Source organism: Idiotropiscis lumnitzeri, chromosome 6, assembly GCF_059441095.1.
Source record: "Idiotropiscis lumnitzeri isolate Australia: NSW breed Sydney's pygmy pipehorse chromosome 6, RoL_Ilum_1.0, whole genome shotgun sequence".
NCBI lineage: Eukaryota > Metazoa > Chordata > Actinopteri > Syngnathiformes > Syngnathidae > Idiotropiscis > Idiotropiscis lumnitzeri.
Window position 1 is genome coordinate 7,391,330 of NC_142396.1, and position 19,606 is coordinate 7,410,935.

The 19,606-nt window shown below is 43.3% G+C and overlaps 1 protein-coding gene across 1 annotated transcript; it reads right to left on the bottom strand.

The window, feature by feature from the left end:
• Nucleotides 1–267: 267 nt before the first annotated feature.
• Nucleotides 268–18,905, bottom strand: LOC148334982 (potassium/sodium hyperpolarization-activated cyclic nucleotide-gated channel 3-like). The gene is made up of 8 exons (XM_088298841.1): nt 17,960–18,905; nt 10,692–11,115; nt 9,876–10,037; nt 9,525–9,743; nt 7,932–8,078; nt 6,697–6,937; nt 4,999–5,163; nt 268–4,688 (listed from the first exon to the last, which is right to left on the bottom strand). The coding sequence occupies exons 1-8, from the start codon at nt 18,586–18,588 to the stop codon at nt 3,178–3,180; spliced, it is 3,498 nt and encodes a 1,165-aa protein (XP_088154967.1). The 5' UTR covers nt 18,589–18,905; the 3' UTR covers nt 268–3,177.
• Between the last annotated feature and the right edge of the window lie 701 nt (nt 18,906–19,606).

The following is a 19,606-nucleotide window of genomic DNA, read 5'->3' on the forward strand; positions in this document are numbered from 1 at the left end:
CAATATTATGCTTTTTTTTCTTTGTTTCATTGCTTAGTGTTTAACTAAGTGTTGCCACAAAAATATTCCCAGAATTAAATCTCATCCACTCCCTGCCGAGTAAATAAAATGGATCTTTGACGTCTTTAGTCGTCAATGGCAGTAAATGAATTACGGGTTTGGTAATATGGAATAAGAAATCTAGCACACCTGATGTTGTAATAATGTATTTAAAAACATCTTTGTCATATTCCTCTAGGAATAATGCAACAGTAAATACAAGCATCATTGAGCAGTTAATCATTTATTGCATTGAATTCCATACCTAAAATAATAAAATAGAGCTAACATACTGTATGTACATAGGAGACGGAATCCTCAGATTTCAAAGGCATCAAAAATAACGATGAATACTGAATATAGAAACACATGAGTGTCCTTCCTATGAAAATGCACACCTTGCACCCGCCGTAAACTTCTAGTCAAGCCCCACTCATGCCTCCGGTGTTGTGGGCTTGGAGGAGAATAGTAATGAGGGATTGATCGAGTCCACCAGCAGAGGCTGCTTGGTGACCCAACGCATCGCTCAGTCGCAGCAGAACTCATCCTCACGATCCACAAACCAGGCAGCTAAACGACGCCGAGGATTCCGAGCCATGACTGACGGTCAGTCTTTCACAGTAAGGTGCGTCTAAGATACACGAAGTTATTAACACGACAGAGGATTCGGTCAGTGTTGTGATTCGATGAGATACAATGAAAAGAGGTAAATATGTAACAATGTGACCCATCGATGTTTCTTGTTCATCACATATCCAAGTAATTGCTTTTAGCCCTTTGATTGGTGCAAGAAACATTCACATTTGCCCGCGTCGCTCCATAATGCATCCTAACAATGAACACAATCTGACTCAAATGCTTTGATTCACAGTACTCGTTCATGGCCATAAAAGAAAGACTGGACATACAAAAAGCATGGCTTAGGTGTCCCAAATGTCTTCTGAAAAAGGTTGCAATCGGACAGAGAAGTGAGAGCCATGCTGCCTCTTTCACTCAGGATAAGCTTCCTGATGACCTACATGGTCCACCCGGGTAGACAAACATTACATTCACTAGTTTTACAAAGATCAGATTTGTGTGGCCTGTTCGGCTGTGCAATATTGCTGAAACAACTTGGAAGACATACAGACTTCAAATAAAAACATCCATTTATCCAGTTTCTTCGCAGAGATGCCCAGACTTGTCTCTGGTCAACTCCTCCCGTACCTCCCGCAAAGGAACACAACGACATTCCCGAGCAGCTGTGACACACAGTCCCTCCAGGCTGTCAGATGTGTCATCAAGGGTCTCCGCCCAACCTGGGCAAACTCCAAAAGGGATCTGAAAAATAATTTAAGCGCACAACGGAATTCTGTCACCAGGGTTGAGCACAGACACCATCCAGCCATTTTCTTCCATTAGATTGCGGTGGAAATATCTTAAGTAGAGAAGATCAGACTTTCCTCTACCGAGCCACTTCATTCAGCTCTTCCGGGAAAATTCCGAAGCGTTCCTAAGCCAGTCGAGAGATGGTCTTTCAAGTGTTTCCTGGGCCCTGCTACCGTTGAGTTGGACTCAGAACACCTTACCAGGAAGGTACCCAAGAGACACAGATGCCCGAGTCACCTCATCTTGCTACTGTCGATGCGGAGGACCACCAGCTATACCTCTTAGCCCCTCCTGGATGACCCTATCCCCAAGAGCCCGAAAACCCTGCGGGGGAAACGTGATCTTGTGTTTTCGTTCACGACCCAAAGATGGAGAGCTTCACTTTTCGGCTCAGCTCCGGCATCATTGTAGCAGAGTCTACATCTATCTCGGCAGATGCTGCACTAATCCGTCTGTCGATCTCCCACTCCATTCTTCCCTCACCTACGAACAAGAACCCAAAATACTTGAATTCCTCTACTTGAGGCAAGATCTAATCCCCAACCCAGAGAGATCACTCCGCCCTTTTCCAACTGAGAATCATGGCTTCAGATTCGGACCGATTCAGTTAGAAAGATTTAAGCTTGATGCAGCCAACAGAACCACATCCTCTACAAAACTCAATGATGCCATAATTAAGGCCACCAAACTGAACCCTGAGAAATTCTGTCCATAAATGTTATGAATAGAATCAGTGACAAAGGGCAGCTTTGGCGGAGTACGACCCTCACTGGAAACAAATCTGAAAAATGCCAGCGGTGCAGACCAAATACTGATACCGGACATGTAGGGATTGAACAGCCTGTCTTTGGGGTTCAGCACGCCATACTCCAAAGGACACGCTGTAGGACTCCTCAAGGGACACGGCTGAACGCCTTCCACAAAGCACAAGTAGACCGGTTGGGCGAATTCCCAGAACCCTGAGCGCATCCCCAACAATCTGTTCATCTTTGCCCTCTTTCGTTACAAGATTCTGACCTTCCCCATTTGAGGTGGAACTTCCCTCCCAACCCACAAAGATAAATCCATTCTTTTTTTTTTAACCTGGTTGCAAAATTCCTCAAAAAAACCCTGAAAGTCTGACATCATCCACAAACGCCAAGCAGACATGAGCTGATCTGGTCACCAAACTGGAAATTCTGTACCCCTTATATGTGCCTAGAAATTCTATACGTACATTGAATGAATTCTTGGCGAAGTCCAACATGCACCATGAACAAGTTTGACATACTGCTGGCAATCCAAATCTCACACGATATCTGAAAACGATCAAAGTGCACCGGAGGCCCTCAAGTTCTCTTTAGTATAACTTTGCATTCATATCTGAGAAACGGGGAAACTTTTTTTTTTAAAAGGAGAGTATTTTTTTTTTTTTTGGTTTCATCAAACTTGACAAAGCTGTAAATAAGTGAAGACAAAAGGTAGCGAAGAAAACAGGGTTAAACATTAGAAATAATCACATTTTGTGTATATAGTAGAGATAACTTGATAAATTCCTATTTTCATGAGGTGCTATTTACCCACCAAATGGGCTTTTATTACTCTACATAAAGGAGAAATGTGCTAAAAAAAGAGTCCATTATTACCAGTAATCCATACATTGTGTGATGGAAATCCGCAATCAGATAAGAATCACACACCCTCCAATGTTTAAAGGAGCAAAGTGGAAAAAAGGAATGCTGAGGCAAAGAATATTCAGTTGCATTTCTTAAAGGAGGGTGTGTCTGAACCTCACAAACTTGAGGGAAGTTTCGACTGGTTGTGTTCTCTCTCCAACATTTTAGAATTTACAGCTCGAAACTGGTTCTGAGGTTCAAGTCCTGAATACGTCCAGGTGACAGCAGTGGCGTGACCCGGGATCATGACCTGGGGTTTACCGGCGGTGGCGGGGGAGTGGATGGGGCTTGTCGTCCCCTCTGAGCTGATAGCCAGAAGTCTGTCTTGTGTGTGGTGAAAAGAGCTGTAAGAGCCTGAGATGGTCTTTATTTCCTGCGTAAAGAGCTCGGCTGGTGAGTCGTTGCTCTCCCTGATGGTGCACGCAACCATAGCTGGACATGACGTCTGAACGGAAAGGGGGCTGTGAGAGTCCTTAAGCCCGGGCGGCTCACTTTGGTAAATTGTCCGACCCCTCACGGGGCTCTGTAAGCTGGGACTGTGGAGAGGAGGCGTGTAGCAAGGCGAGGCTTCCGCCGAGCCGTATTGTGTCAGGGAAGCAAGAGCGGACTGCTCGGGAACAACCTGCGGCAGGAAAAACGAATGGAGGCCTGCCAGGCTGTGCTGCGCCAGAGACGCTGCGACCCCACCTCCGCCCGTAGATGGCCTACCGGAGGACTGAGTGCTGGTGATGATGGGAAAATGTGGCAAGTTCAGACCGCTGGTGATCCTGCCTACGCTGCCATGACATGACAACATCTGCTGCGGGGTGGCGTGAGAGCTCTGCTGCAGCTGGCTTAGAATCGGGCTGACAGAGCTGGAGATCAGAGGACTTATGGTGCAAGAGGAGGGGGCCGGGAATCGCCCCGCGAGTCTTGTCGTGTCCCTTTGGTGGAACAAACTGAACGGATGGGGTGGGGTGCTCATGGCTCCATGGAAGGGCAGAGGGTGGAGCTGAGCAGCGCACGTGTAGGAGACGGCAGCCTGGTTGACGGGGAAGACCGAGGCCAAGCCCGAGTGGTGAGGATGGTGGGTCGGCAGAGTGGGAGGGGCCAGGGGCTGCAGGCTGCTTGTGAAGATGGGCTGGGACGTCAAAGTGGGCGATGGCCCCGTGGACAGATGAGGCGCTTTGATGGAGGCCTGAGTGGGAGTTTCAATCTCTGTGCGGAATTTCGTCGAACCCGCGGGAGAACTGGGCGCTGACCCACAGATGCTCGATGGCAGTGCTCCAGTGTGGGTTCTTTTCGGATGGCTGATTGTGTCTTTTAGGGAACCAGGGATGAGAGGATGATGAAAGAGGATCGGGGGCAGCTGGGAGTGGTGAGCCAAAGCCAGTGCCAATGGCGTAGTTGCGGCAGCGGCCTGGAGCGGAGCCTGAACAAGAGGGGCCCAGATGACCGGAGTGGGAGACGAGGGAGCAGGGGGGATGTTCAAGATATGAGCGTTGCTGGTCTGGTTCAGCCGTGTGCATTGAGCCATGTCCCGGTCATGCTGCACAATCCTTTGGATGATCTCGCTCTCTTGGAGGTTTAACGTGCCGGAACTTTGGTGATGTTGGACTTTATGCTGAAGAACGGAGTTTCTCTTCCCTGGTGTTAAAAAGAGGAAGAAGAACAAGAAATATATTGTGACCGCAATGAGTTCTCATTGATTGATTCCCAACCACCGTGCGGGCGGTAGAAATGTACTTCGGGAAATCCAAATTCACTTCCCGGTTATTGGTCGAAAAAAGATTTATTATATACACAAATAAAGGATATTTGTCAATCTAATTTATTATTTTGAAACTTATTTAAACAAATTGACGTTGGCATAACTACAGGTCAAGGCAGTCTCTCAATCAATAAATGGGTCAAAAAACTGAAATGAATTAGAATTTTTATCCTTCAAAGGTCTCACCGATGCGGTCTAGCCGGTCGAGTGCCACCGTCTCGAAGGCTCTCCTCATCATGGGATACTCCTCCAGTACCTCGTTGAAGTTATCCACCGACAGAGAGTAGAGGCGACAGTAATTCTCTGCTCGCACACTCGCGGTCCTCCTGCCTCGAGTCAAGAGGCAGATCTCTGCAGGGAGGCCGGGAAGAATTATTATTCACCCAACTTCAACCAAAATGCAAAAGTACCATGATATTTTACAGACTATAAGTCACACTTTAAAAAAAAAAAGGTTTGGCTGGTCCTACGTCACACTCAGCTGCATCATAGACTTATTTCCACTGGGGTCTTTGGTCTTAACATAAACCACAAATACTTAAAATAACTTACTAATAAATCCTCCCCAAACCCATCTACTCATGGACTTTAGCCAATAGCCATTTAATTAATTAATTAATTAATTTGAAACAATATGGGTTTGTGGTCTGCATTCTCATGCAGCTGGTGGTAATAAACCAAACGTATTTGCCAACCACCAAAAGGAAGAAATAGAAGACAAGAACAAGTAGTTGTAGTAGTGGCGACTAATGAGTGATGTATTGCGAGTTGAGCATCCGGCTTTCTTACACCATAACGAAAGATACGATATACAGCACTTAGTGAAGGAGTGAGTGCTTGAAACGTATTTCCAAACGCAATCACGATTAGGAAACAAGAGTTTTGGGTGTGAGTTTTCAGCTCCATTGTTCTTGGTCTCTGTTTCTCATTTATTACCATTGACGGCTTAAGACGTCAAAGATCCTTTTTTTTTTTTTTAACTCATCTGGAAGAGAATTAGTTAATTAGGAGCATTTTTAAAACAGAAATACAATTTTGGAGCATTCTTTAAAAGGGCTAAAAATACAAAAAAAAAGAAAGAAAACGTAACTTTTTGCTCATTCCAGAAACAAAATAAAATAAAATTGACAGTGGTTTCAGTAAAGGGTAGTTGATGAAACATGAAGAGTGTTGCCTCTGAACGCCACAGATGGAGCACTTAATGCAATTTCTGCAGCTTACAGTTTGTCCTGACCTAATCTGTCGTGCCAGATCAGAAAAATTAAATAAAGCGGCATTTGAAAAAAAAAATAGACATATTTTTGAGGGCAGACATATTGAGGATATAGACACAAACACACAGGGTCTCTCACGCTCTCACTTGACTGTCCTGTTTATTGATTTAATCTATTTTAGTCACATGAGACTGCCGACAAATTTATCATCCATGAGTTTGTCCTAACACGTTTTCCCTTCACTTGCAATTTGACCACTAAAAGGCTAAACGCAGGCTTAATAAATTTTGTCAACGACAAAAATTGTACCTGACTGATAAGACAGCAAAAAAAAAATGTCATTGATAGAGTATGTTCTATTGCAGCAAAAATACAAATAAAAAAAAAAAATACAATTCAGCGATAAATATTGCGTTAAAAAGGGGGGAAACCCCACAGATGGAAGCAAAGATCAAACAATCGCTGCTGCTCTTAGTCCCGAGCCCCTTTTAAGGAGATGATGTGGACAATTTTTCCCAGCCGCAATAGTGCGGGAAGTTAATCTGCTGAGTGCCTGAGCGAAATAAATCAAAACAAGGCAGACTATTACCACTTCCTCACATCGGTGAACTGCTGCCAGCCACGGGCTCTATTAGTATGCATTAAACAGCCCGTTGTGTGGGGACATTACCTCCGAAATACGAGCCATCGGACAGCTTGGTGTCTTGGCTGTTTTTGGTCAGGACGCTGACGACGCCGTGCTGGATGAAGTACATTTTCTTGCCGATGGTGCCCTCTCTGATGATGTAGTCGCCCGGCTGGAAGACCTCGAAGCGCAGTTTGGTCAGCATGGAGGTGACAAAGTTGGGATCGGCGTTGGCAAACAGAGGCATGGAGGCCACGAGTTTACGGCAGTTAAAGTTGATGATCTCCTGCAGTTGTGGTGGGAAGTCAAGCAGTATAAATGTTTGAACGTTCAACTCCTCACTTTATCAAAATGGGCCCACTACTTTTTTTCCATCGTCACACAACAACACAACATAAAACTAGAGGAGGTGTGGGCAAACTACGGCCCGGGTGCCACATGTGGCCCGTTAAACGTTTTAATCCGGCACGCCAAACTTGAAAAAAATTAAATGAATAAACCTTGTGAATGTTTTATTTTCTAAATACTGTGGTATGTTTTAATGTTTTTTTTTTCATTTTTATTTCAAATTAAATGTATTTATTTTCTCAGATGAGGTGTGGTGACCAAAACACTCCATCCATCTGCTCCTGGTCCGGCCCCTCTGTCAAATTTTAGAACCCATTGTGGCCCGCCAATCAAAAAGTTTGCCCACCTCTGAACTTGTCAACTGTGGGCATGTGAAGCGCTTTGAGACTCTTGTGATTAAGAGCTATGCAAAAAAAAAAAAAATGGACTTGACTCGTGCGATCTCCCGAACGGGGCTCATCTGTGAAACATTTCCGTGCCGAACAGTTGATACGTTTGCAATCATTGTGAAAGCAGCGTGGTTAGCAGCTCTCGTTTAATGAGGGCCTCATGCCGTCTCCCGCATTTACTAATCAGATTACATGACGATAAACATGGTGATAAGGTGGCGCTCGATTATGCGTAGGCCATTTAAATCTATTATGATCAACGTTTTTTATCTATTCGGCCGCACAAAGTAAAAATGATCCAATCAAAAATGTATTTATTTTTTTGCACATTTCTCACCAAAATTAAATGACATTTAAAATATTCAGGAAGCCAATATGAATCTGAGCCTACGAAGTCACACTGGAGGTTAACGTGAACGTCAAATGTCAAGCCCGAACTTTACATCTGATTTGATTCCATTTCCAATTCCATCAACATATTTATGACCCAGTAGCAGTTACACATGAGGTAAAAAAAAATCCTCAAAGCAGATTACTTCTGACCTCTCGCAGTGGTTCATTCAGCTCCTCCAAAATGCTCTCCTCGTCAAACATCTTGCCCTGGTAGCGGTGCTCGTAGTAATCATGGATTCTCTGACGCATGTCCGCGGGAAGCTTGTGGAAGGACATGTACTGCTCCACCTGTTTGTACTACGACCAAAATTGAAATGTGTGAATACAAACGTGAGCAATTTCTACAAAAGACCACCAGCAATTAAAATCGAAACGCAAAGTCATGGCAAATGTAATACATGAATTAATCTGTTTGATGTGCTGGCTCCGGAGTTGACGAGAATGCGCCTCATTATGTTGACACTCAACTGTCAGGCCATCTGTGAAACCTGTCCACAGCGTAGGTTCGGCCCTCTGCCCCCATCTGACAAATACAGTTGTGCTCTGCAGGCTGCGGCTAATGTTATTAACGACTGTGTCCTTCAGCCACGTACTCTCGCTGCAAAACACCAGCAGTGGTTGTTTTTGTCCTGCTGTCGGTCTACCTTTCAATATATGCCAGCTGATTCTGATGAAAGTACAGCGGTGTCTTGAGATACGAATGACGACACTTTTTCCAGATATGACACTTCAATCGCAGTTTGGCAGATAGTGAACAATTGTTTACACCCTGGATTGGTCGCCAGCCAATCACATCGCACACAAAGACAAACAACCACTGGCGCTCACAAACACACCTAGGGACAATTCAGAGTGTCCAATCAGCCAACCATGAATGTTTTGGGAATGTGGGAGGAAAACGGAGCACCCAGAGAAAACCCACGGAGGCACAGGGGAGAACATACAAACTCCACACAGGAAGGCCGGGGATGGAATCGAAGCCTGCACCTCTGCATTGTCAGGGCATCATGCCAACTAGACGTCCACCGTGCTGCCCGCTGTTTCATTCTTTACGTTTAATTTCATTCGTGATTATTATGTTCTCCCTTCCTGATTGGTTATCTTTTGAAAAAGTTGGTTAGGCGTGACAAAGGTGGTGGAGTGATATTGATTTTACAATTATTATTGTGATTTGCAGCGGTGAAGATCTGCGTTCAGACTGAGAGTTTGTTCCTAATACTTCTAATGGAACAGAGGAGTAAATGAGTTCCCGCCATTGTTCTTAGTCTCAGTTTCTGTAAAATAAACCCTCCCCCAAAAATCGACTTATACTCCGGCGGAAAGTTAGTTATCTAGTTTTTTTTCCTTTCATGATATATTGTTTGATTGGTGCATGTTATACTCGGGAGCGACTTACAGTCCAAAAAAATATTGTATTAGTCTTAACTCATTTACTACCATTGACGGCTTAAGACGTCAAATATCCTTTTTATTTTTCTTTACTCATCTGGTAGTGAATGAGTTAAATGGGAATAGTTTTAAAAGAGAAATTAAATTTTGTCAAACACAATTACTGTGAGAAACATAATTTGTAGTCACCCAAAGAAATAATTCAGTGAGTGAACTTCTCTGTAGTGTAGAGGTCAATGTAAGCCGTGCACAGATGCAGCACCACAAAACTTGCAGTATCACATCCATCCTCAACATTTCGCCTCTTCGACCTGAAAAGTTATCGCAGTGCATTGATGAATAGTGGCCTCCTACCTTTTCTTGGTACTGCCTCCTGGAGGAGTCCAGTGACTGAATGAGGGCAGTGGCGTGCCCCACAAACATGGCAAAGCATGTTGCGCCTACGATCATGCTCAGGATGGTGAGCCACACGTCGGCCATTCCTATCGGCGGGTACAGCCCGTAACCGATGCACAGCATGTGGCTCATGGCTTTGAAGAGAGCGTAAGAATATTGCTGACCCCACGTGTCATTCTGGAAGGGGGGGGGGGGTGGAAACGAGGGGAAAAAAGTGTTTATTGGTATCCAGCACTATTAAAGTGGCAGGTATACATCTGAATCCTTTTGTTTGTCAGAGACGATAGTGAATAAAAACAACAAACCTACCACCATCTTATTTCGAGTGACCCAACAATCGGGAGGGAAGTCCTGCAGCATGGGAACCAGAAACTGCAGACAGCCATCCCAGTGACACAGCAGCAGCATCATACCAATCAGGTTCATGATCCGCACCATAGCACTGGCCAGGTCATAGGTCATATGGAAAACCTGACACACACACACACAGATTATCACCATTAATGGACGATAAACAATGTGATGAATATCTCTTAGTGAGTAAATCTATGAAATTGGAATTCTCACTCATGCAATGAGAGGATTTGCAAAATGGAGTCTGTTCTGTTCTTTGAATGCTGATGTCTACAGTTGTCCTATAGCAGATCATATTGCTCGTAATCTTCTATTGAGAACAAAATGCTATTCTAATATTGCGTAATAAGCTACCATCAATATTACTGTCTAACTAAGTAAAGTCACGGAAAACATGAAACTGTTTCTGAAAGTGGCAGTTATGGTTAATTTCAGGGTGGACAAAAATTGCAGAGACACGTAAAAACATTTCATTTTGATCATGAAAGCGTAATATATAACATTGAAATGAGTCATAGCATTGTAAAAAAGTTTGGATTGACGACGATTACACACACCGCAGTAAGAAGTGCAGTATGTGGAACGTGCCAAAATCATATACGGTAATTTTTCACGGTGAATGGGAACCAGAACCTCCAGTGAAAAGTGAAAAACCGCAAAGTAGAGGTTGACTTTTTATTATTTTAATATTATTTTTCATTTTTATTTTGGGAGGTTATACTCCTCTCGGTACGTTTATCATTCATTAGAGTCAATTTGTGTGAAATGTACCTCCTCCCACTGGTGGATGTAGCGGATGAGTCTGGAGAGGCGTAGCAGACGCAGCAGACTGAGAATTTTGGTGAAGCGCACGATCCTCAGGGCTCGCGCAGTCTTGTAAAAATCAGAGTCAATGCGAGTCTCTACGATAAGAAAGATGTAGTCCACGGGTATGGAGGAGATGAAATCCACCACAAACCAGCTCTTCAGGTACTTGATCTTGATCTTTTGCGGGTCCAGAATGATCTCCGTGTTGTCCTCTTTGACGATTCCCGTGCGAAAGTTGAGGACCAGGTCCATAAGGAAGAAGGTGTCAGAAACCACGTTGAAGACGATCCACGGCGGCGTGTGCTCGTCCTTGAAGAAGGTGATGCCCACGGGGATGATGATGAGGTTTCCCACCATTAAAAGCAGCATGGTCAGATCCCAGTAGAATCTAAAACAAACAGAAACTCTCACAGCCGAAGCAGAAAAAACGTTTGTCGACAACACATGATTTGCAGCGGAGAAAAATGATTATTTAAAGTGTTGCAGGTCAGATGGATGATTTCAAGGTTTTCTCACATATTATATCAATATTGATTTTCAGACCAAGGGAGAGATAAACAATCTGCAACCTTGAGTTATACATATTTATTTTCAAAACGGAACTCAACTGAACAGACAGAACTGTCAGATATTCAGGAACTTGTGAGCTGGCGTGTCGTCACGGTAAGGCAGCCACAGGTTTTACTGCCATAATTGCAGGCAGGCTTTGCTGTGTATTCAATTATGGTCTTCTAAACATCTTTAAATATTTTAGTTATTTTAAATATTGTATGCCGTTAACGCAGGGGTGGGCAGACTTTTTGATTGGCGGGCCACAATGGGTTCTAAAATTTGACAGAGGGGCCGGACTAGGAGCAAGTGGATGGAGTGTTTTGGTAACCATACCTCATCGGAGAAAAAAAATACATTTAATTTTAAAAGCAAAACAAAAGCATTACAACAAAATGTTGGTCTTTGACACATCACAGTATTTAGAAAATAAAACATTAACAAGGTTTATTCATTTACATTTTTTTCAAGTTCGGCAGGCCGGATTAAAATGTTTAACGGGCCGCATGTGGCCCCCGGGCCGTAGTTTGCCCACGCCTGTCCTTAACTGTGGGGTTTGTCAAATCTTCTATAGGTGTTGTTTCTTTGCTTGCGTCAAGCACATGGAGTTGCCTGGCGCGTATAAAATAAAACTATATAAATAAATCGGCCATGCCTTGCTCTGCCTCAAGCCTCTTCGCTCACACTAAGCGAAGCAAGCGCCGCAATATCTTTGTCAACAAACATCCCGGTTGATCGTCAGGCTCACATTGAAGCGGAAAAGTCATAGTGTGTAGTTTGTGTTTGCAATCTCTTTTGAGGCACCAGTCCTGGAATCTTTCTAACACATTCCATACTCACAGAAGCAATGACTTATTCTGTTGTAGAAATGACAATATGATCTTGCACGACTCACTAAGGTTCCATCGGCCAGTGGTTTGGGAATCATGGTTTACTATTAAGTAAGGCTGGAGAACAAAAAAAAATTTGCAAAGTCAAGGAGTTAACTTCATAAAAGAACCTTATTATTAGGAATATTGTTTCTTTTTTTTCTTTTTTTTTTTTAATTATCTTTCGAAAGCAGCATGACCCGACCTAAAACTATCAAAATTCATCCCGTTTGTGAATTGTTTTGAGAATTGCAGCAATGGTGCTTTGGAAATACCCGCCAATGGTGTAGTGATGCACAAGTAGCTGGAAAATAATTCAAGCTTACATAAAGAACTTTTATTTTCTGCGGAATATCTGAGAACAATGCTGCCTCTATTTTTGTCTCACATTGTGCTTCGGGGCACAAGGATGGAGGCTAAAAGTCCATCTGATTCGCTCATGAGAAAATATTGATTTTCACACCTGACTCAATGCTGAGGAATCAGCACCGGTGCGCTCTGTTCCATCTCGAGCTGCGTGGCAAATTGATTTTGCTCATCATATCTACATCGCCTTTGTTTTTGCAAGCTGCATTAAATTTCTCCTTGAAGTAGCTGATGTATGAAGGACCTTTTACAAAAGGCTACCACAGAGTGATTTCAATCTAAATACGGCACTAATCACAGAAATAATCAGTCAAATGCATCTCAGCCGAGGCGAGCAAAACTCCAACTGAACACAATCTGGCGCGTGTGAGTGCGATCGCAGGCGCAATCCATCCCGGAGAACTAATTAACCTCGAATCGATCAACCAGCAGCCTGACACACCTGCACAATCCCACCGGCAGCAGTGGGCACAAAGATGGACCCCAAAAGATACTTGTGACACGTTAGAGCGCATTAACACACTGCATCGTCAAGACCAACTTGTTTCACAAAGGATGAACATTGATCAGCGGGGGATTCACTTTAAACAGAGCTGATTAAATGAGGCTTTCACCTTCCTGTCAAAAAGTGTCGACGTAATCCATGCCCGAATAAATGTGAGCAGCTTGTAATGAGGAGCAGAACGCTTAGGATGGCGGCAAATCGATACGTAATGATGATAATGGTATAATAATAAGACCTACAGGGAAAATGGGTTTCATCGATGCTGTAAATATGTGTTGGGTACAGGTGGCAAGCGTGTGTGGGCCGACGCACCGGTTGTAGGATAAGATTCATCAAATATGAATTAAGTTTGATTTATTTCATTGCATCGGCTCAGACCACTTAACTCATTCACTGCCAGCATAGGGAAAAATCAATGGAATCTTTGACGTCTATACCCGTCAATGGCAGTGAATGAGATTTATAGGGGAAGTCTACACCAAAAATGTCTTAAGAATATGCTCTATGCAGGCTCACTAGCCAAAAAACGGCATTCTGATTAATATTACATTTGTGGTATATGAGTTAAGCAGTAAAATAAACCCGTTTTTAGCTATCTCAGGGGAGGCCATTTTGTCACTTGCTGTTGACTGAAAATGACTTCACAGTTGCAATTTTCACAATACTTAGCATGGTGTTTTTCCAAATCTTGCACACAATTAAAAAAAAAATAATAAAAAAAAATAATACTAAAACTAACTAAAACTATTTTTGAAAAAAATAAAAAATAAAACTAATAAAAATTAAACAGCCATCCCCAAAATATATTAAAATCAACTAACTTTAAAAAACAAAACATAAAAGAAAATAAAAAACGAATTAACTATACTTAAAATTCCAAAACTATAATAACCCTGGTCTCCGCTTGGTCTTTACAACATGCGCTCCAGCGTCCACCCACACTCCAAAAAACATGCATGTAGGGTTTGTTAAAGACTAAATTGCTCACAGGTGTATATATACAATAATTAAAAGTCATCTGTGTATGGCTTCAACTCCTGTGTGGATATAGAGATGTCCCAATCACATTTTTCTTGGTACCTGAGTCTGAGTCTTTCATTTTTAAGGATCCGCAGATACCAAGTCCCAATCTGATGTCTATAGGCAATACATTACAGAAGAAAAAATGCAAATCCAAATGAATGTTTTCACATTGTTTGTGTCTCCTTGTTACTCCAAATACACACACTGGTCTGAATGTGAGTGTGCACTCTCACTCTGACGACTACCCGACAGGAAAAAAGATTAAATTATTACTGTTCTATTTTGAGATTATTTGGTCACTTGATGATTGTTAAAAATTCAGAAAATAAAAACACATTTTATTTTTTTACCCATCAGGTGAAAATCACGGTCCCGATTTCCGATCACTGTGAACATCTTTACCTGTGGCCATCAGTTAAGAGGTCAAAAAAGTTGGTTGAAACAAAACACTACGTTAAACTAAGTTGTTGTACCACTAAAAGAAAAAAATATGGCCAATTTAAGAAAATTCAATTGAGCATGTCCAAAAGATTGGTTGAGTTGCCGTTTAAATGTAACATAGCGCCAAGCAGATGTGTCGTTTTATATCGAATATCGAAAAACCATAAGGATAACGTGCCCTACAAGTTCATGATAATCGTTGGGTTTCATTGTCGCTTGTCACTGGAGTAGCTTCATAATCAGTTCTCAGAGCATTGAATAAATCGCAGCTGGACTGAATTTAAACGGTTCATGCAACAAGCCTTGGTGATGAACTGATCAAGCCTGCTCGGATGAGAAGCAAAACAACAACCAGAATTGTCCGGTTGTGATCGTTTGGATGCCCTGAGAACGAAACGAAGGAGAATATTCCCAAGCTTGATTTGTTGTTCTTTAAGGAAACAACAAATATTAAAGTTGATCTACTTAATTCCGTCTTGGTTTCGTGAGCGCTCTAATTAATGTGCAAGAAGATGAGACGGCTCCTTTTTCCATGACATTCTTGAGTTGTCCATCAAACAAAGCATCTGCGTTGCTCTCTTCGTCTGCCCGTTGTCGCTGCAGTGACACAGTGGTCCTAATTGCCGATCCCCTCTCTTGCTAAATCCACCGTTATCTCCTGGGAATCCATGTCAACTCCAGAAGTCAGCTCCCATCAGCCAGATGTTGAGTAGTTAGCATTAGAGCTCTGCACACGTCACTGTGCTGCGGAACATCGGAACAGCTGCACCGCAAAAAAAAAAAAAACAAAACGTGCTGGGGACAGTGCATTACCGTTCCCCTCTGCAGACCCTCCTTTTTGCTCATCAGCATTCGACCCACAAAAGATCAGGCAACTAGCTGCTGCAATCTGCCACGAGCGTCCAAAAAAAATAATGCTCGCATTTGTAGGGACGGTGCGCCTCTCCGGAGAGGAATCTTGCACGATTAGGGTCAGAGTGCAACTCAGTTAAAAAGCATGAGAGCACAAAGAGAGAGGAGTTATAAGCAAAGTGAACACAAAAAGGCTTAAAATTGCGAAAGGAGCTTAGATCAATCAGGACAGCTGAAAAAAAAGGGATCACATTTGTACTGGAGATACTTATCTCCTGTTGCCAGAGCGCAGCTGAAGCAAACAGCCTGCATCAGCTCAGTGGCTTAACACACACCTGTACTGACTGAGGCTCAGGCCCACCATCACATTAATGCGCGAGCAAGTCCAGAGCGTCTGCTGCTGTATCCACTGCAGTCATAATAAAAGACAGCAGACATTCATTACAAGGCGCTTGAAAAAGGGCACAGTCGAGATGGATATGTGTGAGGGCACACTACACTTGGAAATTAAGTGCGATCAGAATAACAGCAAGTTATGTTATATTGACACACTCTTAATACAGTTTTTTTTTTTTGCTTTTTAAATTGGTTACAGGAAAAAAAAAAAGATTTCGGGTTTCATTTTTTTGGTGCTTTGTTTTCAGCAAAATGGAGCTGCACAGTAGTTTGATGAGTCGCACATCTACCTTTTAGGTTCAGGGTTCAAATGTTGGCTCCGACCTTCCTGTGCGGAGTTTGCGTGATCTCACACTTCCCTCGTTCCAATTGGTTAATTGGAGGCTAAAGTTGGCTGGCGATCAGTTCAGGGAGTTGCCCACTTCTTGCCCAAATTTAGCTGGTATCGACTCTAGCATACTCACGACCCGAATGAGGACAAGCAATACGGAAACAAAAATGAATAAATGGACACTAACAAAGAAAATGTGAATGTTTTTCGCATTTCTATGATGGGAACGCAAAATTGGGCGAATAGAAACTAGGATAGAGAAGATACTGTAGTTTGTTGCAAGGGGCTGATCTTAAAAGGATTCATGATTTCGAGAGCATAATAGAGCAGTCATCAATATGCATGACATGAAGTCATTCATTATTTTGGCATTAAAAATTCTCTGTGAGATGTTGGATTTTAAGTTTAGTAAGGCTTTAACACTGCCATTGACAAGCAAACTTGTCAATTCCGTTTTTCAACGGGTCTAGGTAAGGTTGCTGCTTCACTATAAATTGCTAGCTTGGCAACAACTTTACTGACGCACAACCACCTGTAGATGGCAGCGATGCACCATTTTTGATTAGCCCCGTTTGTTAGTCCACTGGGGGAAAACGGCTGCATTTCATATTACGTAGAAAGGTTGAATCAACCTTTTTCTCCATGGTGAAAGGACGTAATCTGCTCTTTTATCTAGTAGATTTAGCGTATATATCATTGAACGCAACATCCTGTAGATTTTTGAAAAAGTCAGAATTTTCTAAAACAACTGGCAGGGAATTTAACCATTAAGTAGGTAAGTAAGTAAGTGGAAACAACAGTATGGCATCAACCGCAATGTCTATAACATTCAGAGAGGGCACTTTAAATAGTGAGGGGTTGAGTAGGGTAGGCTGCATCTCCGAAGGTACTGCTCTAGCGTGATTCTGTGACACCGAGTACACAGCAAAGAGCAAACAGCTGGGTGTCTTGATTCCATTCCAATCTCTCTTTCTGTCCGTCTAATGTCAGCGCGTTGCGAGAGCCACTCGCCCCATCCACAACATCTCCACTCCATTAAACTAATTGTGCTGTAATAATCCTGCCTGATGTGTGCTTCTAATATCTTCAATGGTCATGTTACCCTATTTTGATTACCCCATTTCCAAGCCCCTGGCGCAGTCTCTCTAATCTAATCCACTGGTCTCGCTAAAAGATAAAAAAAAAAAAAAAAGAAATGTGTAATTCAGATGAGTGGGGGGAAAAAAAACAGCATTGACATACATTGGTGAACAACAAAATAGGATGACTGAGTTTCCAGGTTAGATGTTGAGAAAGGATAGTGATGGTGGGCAGAATATGAGAAAGTGTGTCAGATTGCCTCAAAAAACTGGATTGAAATTTAAATGTTTGATACAAAAAAAAAATCAAATTTTTTTCCCCCCGAAAACTGGTTGGTTGGATCACCCGTGACAAATGTTTCTACGGAGCCAGAGTTGATCAAATGTGAACGTGCTTTTTATGTTTTAATGAGCTCAATGAGCCGGCATGATTGTCGATGAGAGTGGACCTTTACAGTATGTGAGGTTAAATCTTCAGTCGAGGGTCATTTTTAGAAATTAAGAAATACATATTGCATGATGGATTATTAGATTATATTAATTTCCCTATCTGAAGTTATTGTAGTTTGCAGTGATGCGGAACTATACGCTGGGCTGGTCTAAAAAAACAAAACAAAAAACAAGCCTGAACTACAGTTCAACACCACAGCAGCAAAAGAAAGAAAAGTATTATAACTTTGAGCATTCCGTTTTTAACAATGCATTAATGTAAAAACGCTTTTTGCATTAGATCAAATAAAATGATAGGTGGGTCTCATGTGTCTGGTTAGTCAATAACAATTAAATGTGTAAAACCTTCAGGTTGACTGCACACTAATTACCTAAAATCACTGTATGGGTGTATAATCCAGAATCCAGCAGATTTGACACGTTCCCTCTCGTGCTCCACGGCCCTCTCACTCCCCAACATCCGCAGGGAGAACTTGTTGACTCCCGGTTGGAGCATCGCCCCGAACTGCCGGTGCATGAATCCGGCTTGGTAGAGCCGCTCATCCTCGGGTATAATTTGCTCGGCACCTTCCAACTTAATGAAACTCGTCTGATCGAACACCGACGACTGTCCGACCGCCGCGTCGCTCAGCCCCCCCGCCGCTGGGCCGCGCTCTCCGGGGGAACCGTCCCCCACACCTGCGTCCGCCTCCGGGATGAGGCAGCGCTGCTCCGTCGCATCTGACCCGGGAAGATGACGCCCGCTGATGGAAGAGACGCTGCCCCTGAAACGGCGACAGTCGCCGTTCAAGTTGGTCTTCCCGGCGGCATTCGGACTGCCCTCCTCGAAGCTCCTGCAACTGCTTGCGGGAGACAGAGAGGACAGATGTCTCAGCAGAATACTTTTCCTCTTCGTGTCCTTGTCGCCGCCGTCTCCTTCGTCCACCGCAAAAGCTCTTTGCCCAATGTTTTGCGGCAAGCTGTAGAGCCGCTTGCGCATGGAAGACTGGAACCGTTCCATTCGTTTACGGGAGCAGAGGAGCAGGGAGGTGAATCATAGAGGTGTCATGCATTTGGAGTGCCACCGGAGGCAAAACACTGAGAAGGCGCATCGGCAGGACGGGTCGTATTTGACACTTGGGACGTGCCTCGCTTTGCCACTCCAGCCCGGGTCCAAACATTGGAGATGCGTCAACAATCAAAGTCCGCCGTGTGTGGAGGAGGCAGGTGGTAAACGCGTGCAGATCCACAGAGTGAAGACGAGACGGCATCAGGATGCAGCGTGCTGAGCGTCGGGCGTGCGGGAGGAGTGAAAGAATGTTGCTGCTACTGCTACTGAGCTCGTCAATGACAAAGCATGGTCTCCACCTCCCAACGGGATAAATGCGCGGTGTCAGCACAAGGTGGTGGCACGCATGCACGCACATGGCACATGGCACCTGCTTCCTGACCACCCTGATCCATCAAAAACCACGACATTTGGTACAACACAATGCACTGTTTCTCAACCTTGACTGACCAACGGCACATATTTTTGCACACCACCTATATAAGAACAACAACAACAAAAGAAAAAATAGCACAAAAAGTATATTGTATACTGAAACAATGATGTCTTAATTTCCTCACAGATTTACTTAGCACAGTGTTAAATCTAGAGGTGTCAAAGTTCATCGATTAATGAACTAATTGATTATCCGATTAATAAGCAACAATTTTAGTTATCGAGTAATTGTTTCGAGCTATTGTTGAACTTAAACTTAAAAAAAAATGTCACGAGAATATGTTCTATGCAGCCCCACTATAGTCGAAACACGCCATTCTGATTAATATCGAGTTTGGGGAATATGAGTCAAGCAGTATGATCCACCTGTTATTTTGTACATCTCCGGGGGTGGCCATTTTGCCACTTGCTGCAGACTGAAAATGACTTCACAGTTTTCCAAAATAAGTGGGCTGTGATTGGTCGTTACCTGCGCTGTCATTTTCAGTCGACAGAAAGCGACAAAATTGCCATCTCCCGAGATGGCCAAAAATCT

What these genes read in the sequence shown, in the direction of transcription:
- LOC148334982 (XM_088298841.1), bottom strand. Translation starts at nt 18,588, where the DNA reads ATGGAACGGTTCCAGTCTTCCATGCGCAAGCGGCTCTACAGCTTGCCG. An exon ending in ACATCCACCAGTGGGAGGAG is followed by an intron (nt 10,038 to 10,691) that starts GTACATTTCACA and finishes TGTGTGTGTCAG; the next exon opens with GTTTTCCATATGACCTATGA. An exon ending in TCACTCGAAATAAGATGGTG is followed by an intron (nt 9,744 to 9,875) that starts GTAGGTTTGTTG and finishes CCCCCCTTCCAG; the next exon opens with AATGACACGTGGGGTCAGCA.